Source organism: Bison bison, unplaced genomic scaffold (assembly GCF_000754665.1).
Source record: "Bison bison bison isolate TAMUID 2011002044 unplaced genomic scaffold, Bison_UMD1.0 scf7180017864375, whole genome shotgun sequence".
NCBI classification, from domain to species: Eukaryota; Metazoa; Chordata; class Mammalia; order Artiodactyla; family Bovidae; genus Bison; species Bison bison.
Genome location: NW_011494947.1, coordinates 4,586,402 through 4,594,802, shown reverse-complemented (window position 1 = coordinate 4,594,802; position 8,401 = coordinate 4,586,402). Strand labels below are relative to the sequence as shown.

Genomic DNA, 8,401 nt, shown 5'->3' with positions numbered 1-8,401 from the left:
GCCGCTGGTGACCATCCCACCTTCCGTCTCGCTGGGGCGCCTGGGTGTGGTGGTCCTTTTCCCTGGAAGTTCCGCCCCCTGTTGTCCCTCCCTGGGGAGCGGAGCTCTCACCGCCGGGTCGCTCAGCCTGTCTCCTATCTTCCTCCCCACCCGCACCCCCACCCACCCACCCCCCAACTTTGGCAGGACAGTTGCTGTGCGACTTGGACAGTAGAGGAGCGTCTCCCAAGTTTTCATCCAACAGCCACCCCTAAAGCTTCCGCCCTCCTCCCCTGAGAGGACGTTTGATGCCGGGCCCCTGAGATTCTCGTTGACAAGCCCCTCTGGGTCCCCCTGAGCCAGAATCTGCTGACCCATTTGCCCACCTTTGGGCTTCGATGCCTAACCATGTCTGCCTCATCCTCAGGCGGCTCCCCCAGGTACTGCCGTTGTGGGGGGCACCTCTGCCAACAGGGCAGGGAAACGTGGGCAGGGGCTCCCAGGTCGGGCTGGCTGAAGGATTCTTTTCTCAGCTTCCCTGTTTCTGTGTACTGAAGGCCTGGACCAAAACATTCAAAACTAATTTTTCGGAGGAAGGAGGAAAATGCACTCACATGATACCCTCTCTGCCTCCCTCTGGCCCTCTCAGGTGCCCCAGTTTCTGGTAGCAAATAGGATCACCATTGTTGTCACTGGAATACTAGGCTCAGATCTGTTTTGAAAGGAGGCTAGGTGTAAGTAAATAACCATGTAAGAAGTGGATGTTGCAGTTAGCCATATGTTGATGGAATCCAGGTAGTCTGATGGAAAGCCTACTGAGAAAGAGAGCTTTCCCACATCTATTGACTTTTAAGTGTTCACAAATAATCTGAGGAGGAGAAACACCTGTCTACCCAGGTTTGGTAATTCCTTGGCTAGATGATTAGTAGGACTCTATTTTTTTTTCTTTTTTACCAAGGTGTGACATACATACAACAAAGTGTGTGTTAAAGTGCTTCAGAATTTTTCATTGCGTTTTTATGTTGCGTGTTTTTTTCCCCAAAATAATGGAGGGTGAGGACAAGGTCGTATTTTGGGGGTCTGTCTTTTAGGCAGTGGGATGGATCGCAGGTCCCTTCCTGTCTTGGAGTTCTTGGATGTACTTCTGCCAAAATTTGGAGATTAAATATTTGCTTTATTTGCGTATTTGGTGAGGGGGCCATTTATGTATAAGTAAGATGTGGTATTACAAAAATTTTTTTAAATGATAATAACCCTACCTCTTAGGTACTTAAAGGGTAGCAAGTGAAATAGTTTAGGTAATAATCATTTTTCATCCTCTTAGTTGAATATATGATGGTTAATTTTATGAGACTGAGGCCCAGAGACTATTCCAGAGCCTATGGCTCTGTCTTTTCTGGTCAGTCGTTCACTGAGCATTGTTCCAGGCAGTATTCTGGGCACTTTGACCCTCATCCAGGCTACTATGTTGACTGTTAGCCACATGCTGTTTGCTTTTCATCTCCTGAAAGGATGACAGCTGGGCCTTTCAGTAAAAGGTCACAATACGTGTGACGCAATGGCAGGCTAAAAAGCCAGCGCTGCGCATGCTCACTGCCCCATGTCTCCATCCTCCTGCCAGGCACACCATGAGTGTTTGGTGCTTGTGTCAAAGGAGCCAAGTAATTCCAGACTGGCTCTCCTAGCCGTGAACTCGTTAGCCATATGTAGTATATAGCTTCTGGAGAGCTAAGAAATAAAAGAGCCCTAGGTTTCTGCTTATAATCTGGTTCTTGTGCCTGGGTACAGGTTTCCATCGTGTGGAAAGAACGGAGTAACGAGTCTCACGCAGAAAAAGGTCTTGAGGACACCTTGCGGCGCACCCAGTGTTACCGTGACGGTAGGTGACTTGCGCTCGGAGCAGCCCCTCCACCTGCGGCCCTGCCAGAAAAAAACGCACGCTTCTGCTGGCACCCCGGTGGCCAGGCACTCTGTTACATGCCTTCATACATAGACTGCTCATGGATCGATTTGGCTTTGCCTGTGGTAAGGCTGCCGGGTGTGAGGAGGTTGTCTTACTCTAATCTTTCTGGACAGATTTCAAAAATCATAAAACAAATTTTCCAAAAAGAAAGAAGGGAAAAAATGTAAAAGAACTGGGACTGATAGGAGCTGCTGGTGGGCGAGGGGGTCTGTGTTTGGCCCTGCTTATGTTGTCTTTAGAATCTGTACAACCTTCTCATCTCGGCATTTCTTCCAGCTTTCTGTCTTGATCGTCTTTTACCTGCCTGCTGCTTGTTGTGCCTTGCACCCTAACCCTTCTGTGTGTTTCCCATGCTAATCCGCATGCCCCGTTCAGATTTAGCATGGCGGCCTCACCTGCTTTCCAGCTGTGCTGTGCTGCGTCTCAGGAGGAGCCGTGCGTTCCAGCAGGCTTGCAAAGAGATGGAGCTCTGAGGACCCCGGGGCCTTGGGTTTAGGGCTCTTGTGTAGAACTCGTGGGTCGCTCAGCCCCTGTTCTTGGGTGGCCTTGGGTCTCCCCAGTGGTCTTCAGTTGGCATCTCTGCATGAGCCTGCTGAACGGCACACCCGTCTCGCTTCCCGCCTGCATGCCAGTAGTGCTGGTTGCTGTCCTGCTCGCTTGATGGCTAGGCTTTCAGTCGCCCCCAGAGGCTGTGAGCTCGGTTTTTATGCCCAGTTTACTCATCCGCAGATCAACCTTTTTTGTGTTGTCCTCCCCCGCCTGCCAGAAGCGAACCATGAAGGACCGCTCTTCAACTCCCCCCTTACATGTTCACGTGGATGAGAACACCCCTGTCCACGTCCACATAAAAAAACTCTCCAAAACGTCAGCGACCAACAGCCAGGTAGGAGCATGCCAGGGGGGTGAGGCCAACGCACTCACTTTCAGAGGTCGGTCGCCTGGTTGGAAGGTAGGCAGGACAGTCACCCAGAAAAGGCAGCAGTAGCCTTGGTCAGAAGAGGCTCCCCTGCAGAGTTGGAAGCGGACGCCACTTGCAGAGTGACGCCACGGCCAGCTGTGTAGGGAAGTGACCCTGGGTTTGTCCCTTTCCACAGAAATCTCATAAGCGCGGAATGAAAGGGGACACCGTGAATGTGCGGCGGAGTGTCCGGGTGAAAACCAAGGTACCTTGGATGCCCCCTGGAAAATCATCCGCCCGGCATGTGGGATGCAATTGGGAGGTAGGCTCATTCTTGTTCAGGCTTTTCTTCTCGGACTGGTCAGGTTCTAGCAGGCCTCATGCTCGGTACGGTTCAGGGTTGGCTGTAGCTCTCAGAGACATCCCAGTGGGTCCCGCTTACTGAGTGCCTTGCTAAACCCTGAAAGTACGAGAATCTTCTCGAGTCCTTCCAACACCGTAACGTGGTAGCTGCACCCGCTCTCCCAAGGTGCAGATGAGAACCCAAGGCTCAGAGAGGTGAAGTGTCACAGAGGGAGTGGCAGAGCTGGAGGTAGGGCTCAGGGTGTCTCGTTCTAGAGGTGGTACCCGGAGCCTCTCTGATTTGTATGTGAGGAGCTAATACTGTGCTGGTGTCTGAAGCAGACTTGACAAATGTATACCAGAATGTACACATCCAGGAAGGCATCTTCTCTTTTGTGGTCACCCACATAAGAGACCATGCACTTACTCCGTAGATAATATCAGAACCACTGGAATAGGGACTTGCCTGGTGGTGCAGTGGTTAAGACTCAGCCCTCCCAATGCACAGGTTCTATCCCTGGTCAGGGAACTAAGATCCCACATGCCGCGTGGAGTGGCCAGAAACTTAAAAACAACATACCTTGAAATAATCTCCTGAGGAATAATTGCCTTCAGTATTAGTTGCCAAGGTACCAGGAGAACTGTTGTCTCTTTTTGGCCATGCCTCAACACGTTTTGCTTGTCCGTCCATCCTTCTGTGCAGTAATTCATGCATTTCTTGAGACATTGCTGTGCACTGGGGTTTCAGCTGCAAACTGGCAGCTCTGCCCTCTACGCTTACATTCTGGTCAATTGCAGTGAAGAAACCCAACCATAAGACAAGGCCTATGTCTGTGTTTTAGACCGAAGTCTCATGATTGAGACAAGTAAAGGCCTTGAGACTGCAGTCGGCCAACCATATCTGCCAGTTCTGTGTCTGTGGAGTCAACCTTCCAGAGATAAAAAACAAAAATCCAGAAAGTTCCAAAAAAGCAAAACTTGAATTTGCTGTGTGCCGGCAACTATTTACATAGCATTTCCATTGTATCAAGTATTATAAATAATCTAGAGAAAATTTAAAGTGTACAGGAGGATGTGCCTAGGTTACATGGCAAATACTACACCATTTTACATAAGGGACTTGAGCACCCTCAGATTTCAGTATCCATGAGGGTCTTGAAACCAATCCCTGTGGATACCGAGGGATGACTATATCTTAAGAGGATGAGGCCTGCTCTATTTTGAAAGATTTATTCTTTTTATGAGAGCTTATTACTTTTAAAATTAGAAATAATCGTAATTACTTTGAAGTTTAGAGTCATACTTCATGCTCTTGACTCCCTGATTCTTTAATCCCTAAGAGACAAAGGGAGTTTGGTATTCTCAGGAGTACATGAAAAGTGTTCTGACATCTCTGTCCAAGGAAGATTGGAATTAAAATGATTTCTAAGATTTTCTACCATGTGTACCTCACTAGCAATCAGTGAAATGGAAATTAGAACCAACTACATTTTCGAAAAAATAACAAGCTGTCATTTTTGTTGAGTGGAAAGAAGTTGAAAAGATTCAGAATATCTCTGTTGACAAGCATATGGGGGTATCACCAAATCTTTTTAGATAGTTTTTGAGTGGATGGTTTGGCAGCATTTATCTAAACATGGATTCTGTAGTTCTGCACTTGGGAATTGATGCTCAAAAAGTCACAGAAGAGCACAGGAATCTGTGTGTAACAGGATGTTTGCTGAAGCGTTGTTTGTATTAGGGAAAAATTAGACGCCATCTAACTGTTTGTTAGGAGGGTATTGGTTAAAATTAAGATGCATCCATACAATGAAAGGCCACACAAGCACTGCTAGATCGAGGCGGATGTCTCTACAAGCACCAAGCAGCACAGCATGCAGAGTGTGGCCCTGTTTGTGCAGAAAAGGACATCTGTGTGTCCACATGTGTATGAATATGTTTGTATGTACAAACATTTTCTGGGAGGCAATACTAGACGTAGTAAGCAGTGATTACCTCTGGGTGTGGGAGGCTTTACTGCTTTATCTTTTTGTGGTCTACCTAAATGTCTTTTTCACATAATATATTTTATAGTTTAAAGCACTTTTTAAATTTTTAATGAAGAGACTTAGGTAGTTTTTTGAAATACAAATATCAAAAGTCATGCCGCTGTGGAAATGGACTTTCTGTTGACACAGGTTACTAGGAGCTGTGGTCCCCTCTGGAAAGCTCAGTGCCTCTTCCAGGCCTGGGGCCACAGAATCCTGGAAATGGAGGGGCCCAGAGACGTGCCCGACCGTCTCTTGAGCAGTAGCTGTCTCTCATGCTGTCCTCTCGGACTAGCTCGTCTCCACTCTTCAGTGGCCTTCATGTTCCCAGCAGGCCTCAGCCCACCCTTTCCATTATCGACAAGAGAGAAAAGACCTTAGGAAGAGGAAGTTAGTGGTGGAGCTGGACATGGACTCCAGTAGCTGCTGTGTGATGTGGGGATTCTTGTTTGATTTTTTTTTTTATTCTTGTTTGATTTTTAAAACCTCTTCTGCTACCTAAGTTATCTTTGGGAGAAAGCACGTTTGGGTTTTTTTTCCTCTATTATTAAGCAAGTCATCTGTTTTTATGATGGAAAGTTGAAAATACCATAAAAGAGACAATCACTTGTAGTTCGAGCACACCCATCAGAAGCGTGCTGCTTGTTGACTTTTTACAAATTGGTAACTGTCGCCTCCAGAAACAGCATCACCAGCTTCCCCAGAAGGTCCTCTCTGGTCCTGTTCTTCTTGCTCTCACCCCTAAACGAAACCAGTGAAACTGTTACTGTTTTGGTGCATTTATTATCACTTTTTCTGATGTAGAGTTTTTTCTTTTTTTCAATTATAATCATACTATCTATATATTTTCCTATTGTCCTCCTTTTATAGATTAAGAATAACATTTTTTCTTATAAAAGCAATGCACAGTCATTGTTGAAAAATCAGAAAATCAAAATTAGCCCAGGGAAGAAAGTAAAAAAGACCTGTAATTCCACCACCCTGAAAAGACCCCTGTAACTTTAGGTGCCAGCTTTCTGGATCTTTTTTTGTGACTATACTCGTTCTTCTGATTTTTGTAGCAGTGGGATTATATTTTACTTATTGAACAACCTTTTTTCCCTCATATTTTGACTGTGTTTACATTGTTCATTATTTTGTTAAGGCTTATTCCATTGTGTGTGCATTTGTGTACTGTGAAGTTTTCGACCTGTACTATCTTCTTGTACATTTATCTATATCCTATCTTGAATTTAAATATTGATTCACATTTTTAGTTATTCTTGATAAATCCCTCAAAATACAGTGTATTGGGATACAGAGCACATACATTTTAAAATTGCACCCTATGTGTCTTACTTATTTGACATGACCAGCTACACGCTTGTAAAACACATCCTTTTATTCCTGATAGCCATCATCTTGCCCTAGAAATTGGCACAGAAGTTTAACCACCTTAGCTTAAGAGAAGCAAAAAACTGCAAATAGTGACAAGTAGCAATAACTTAATGCACTGGAATAAATGTATAGAATGAGAGAGTCAAAAAAGTTCAATGTATCAAAACCCCATGGAAATGCTGGCCCCTAGATTAGAATTTCTTTTTGAAGTCTCAAAGGTCTTACTCAGCTTTACATAAACTTCTCCGAGGGGCACACGCATTTTTTAAAAATATTTTTTTCTGTGATATATTTAAGTAAATATTTTCCAGACACACTATTTTAACCCTAAATTAGTCTGTATGCTTTTCTAATACCATTTTCTCTGTGCCAAAATAACAATGATTAATCCTGAAAACTTCATTTCTATCTTTTTTTCCCAACTTCATATATTAATCATATAGTGTTGGGTCAAAATTCAGATCTCCACTTGTCCTTAAAATACCTGTTAGAGAAGCTTTGTGTGCCTTTTCAGTTATCCACTATCATGTAGTCATATTCATTTAAAACACTTGGCGTATTTCATGTCTACCCGGGTGTTTGAGAGTATCTCCTGCCCTAGACTCTTGCCAGCTTTGGGAATCACCGTTTTTGCCAATTTGTTATGTCCTTCATTTTAAACTTGACACTGTAACACAGGCTTTTTATTTCTATATTAGAAGAGCTTCAGAAACATCATTTAAACGAGGGTAGGTAATGAGATAACGTTCCGCCAAGAAGGTTGGTGTGTCCTTTCCTCTGGGTCCCCGTGGTTGCCCTTTAGCGGTTTTCGCTCTTCCTGCCCAGCGGACAGTCGGGGCTGGTGGGACCAGGGGCTGCAGTTCTGCCTTGTGAGTGCGTGTATTTCTCCCTCCTCTACATCAGAATCCACCTCACTGCCTGGAGATCACGCCACCATCCTCAGAAAAGCTGGTCTCCGTGATGCGGTTAAGTGACCTCTCTACAGAAGATGACGACTCCGGCCACTGTAAAATGAACCGTTATGATAAGAAGATTGACAGTTTAATGAACGCGGTTGGTTGTCTCAAGTCTGAGGTGAGGGAGGTAGGGGCTGGACTGACTAGTGTCCCGAGGCCGCTGGAGACCTGTCAGGTGGGGTCCTGGTGGACACCCCCTTCCAGCTGCCTCTGCGGCCTCCCAGGGTTTCAGAGGCCCTTGTGGGGGGCAGTCAGGGCAACCTGGGATTCCTCTCCATCAAGCATTTAGCCCGGGCCTGGGCCTGGCCCTGACCTTGCCAGGGGCTCTGTATGGATGGCCTGGTTTGATTTTTTTTTTTTTGGAACAGTAAATGAAGTCGATGGTATTATTGTCCCTGTTTTGGAGATGAAATGACTGGAACTCTAGGGCCTCTGTTTTCCATTTTTATGCAGAAGTTTAAAAAAAATGAAGCAATGCCCCAGAGAGGCGGAGGAAGTTTGTCCTCAGTTTCTGGGCTGTGTCTCTGGGGAGACGTGGCCGTGGACTCCAGGCTGTGGCTGCCTGTGGGGCCTGTGTCCTTGGTCGCCCCCTACGCCCAGGACCCCCGGGCCCTCCCCAGAGAACCTGGGGCTGGTGGCTGCCTGGCAACAGGCCCGCCTTCCTCCACAGCCTGCAGGGCAGGGGCCTTTTGGTGACACCTCCTCTGGTGGTGTGCCAGCCAAACCACCGTTGGTATCCTGGCTCCGTGCCCAAGCAGAAAGTCACCCAGGCACCGCCCCCTCCATTTCCTCAGTTTCAAGATGAGAGGAACAGTGACCGCCCAGGGTCTTTGTGACGCCTGACTGAGCTGCTCCCAGA

At 46.4% G+C, this 8,401-nt stretch overlaps 1 protein-coding gene across 6 annotated transcripts in view; it reads left to right on the top strand.

Moving 5' to 3' along the window:
• The first annotated feature begins 191 nt into the window (after nucleotides 1-191).
• Nucleotides 192-8,401, top strand: part of ODF2 (outer dense fiber of sperm tails 2) — a 27,910-nt gene continuing 19,700 nt past the window's right edge. For 2 of the 6 annotated variants that reach the window (XM_010856846.1, XM_010856845.1), the window contains exons 1-5: nucleotides 192-419; nucleotides 1,768-1,858; nucleotides 2,709-2,825; nucleotides 3,037-3,162; nucleotides 7,490-7,660. In XM_010856846.1, coding sequence (XP_010855148.1) covers nucleotides 388-419; nucleotides 1,768-1,858; nucleotides 2,709-2,825; nucleotides 3,037-3,162; nucleotides 7,490-7,660 — 537 coding nt within the window. In that variant the 5' untranslated portion in view covers nucleotides 192-387. Of the gene's footprint in view, nucleotides 420-1,767; nucleotides 1,859-2,671; nucleotides 2,826-3,036; nucleotides 3,163-7,489; nucleotides 7,661-8,401 lie in introns of those variants that run through there. The other 4 variants (XM_010856849.1, XM_010856848.1, XM_010856847.1 and 1 more) reach the window with 4 other exon arrangements.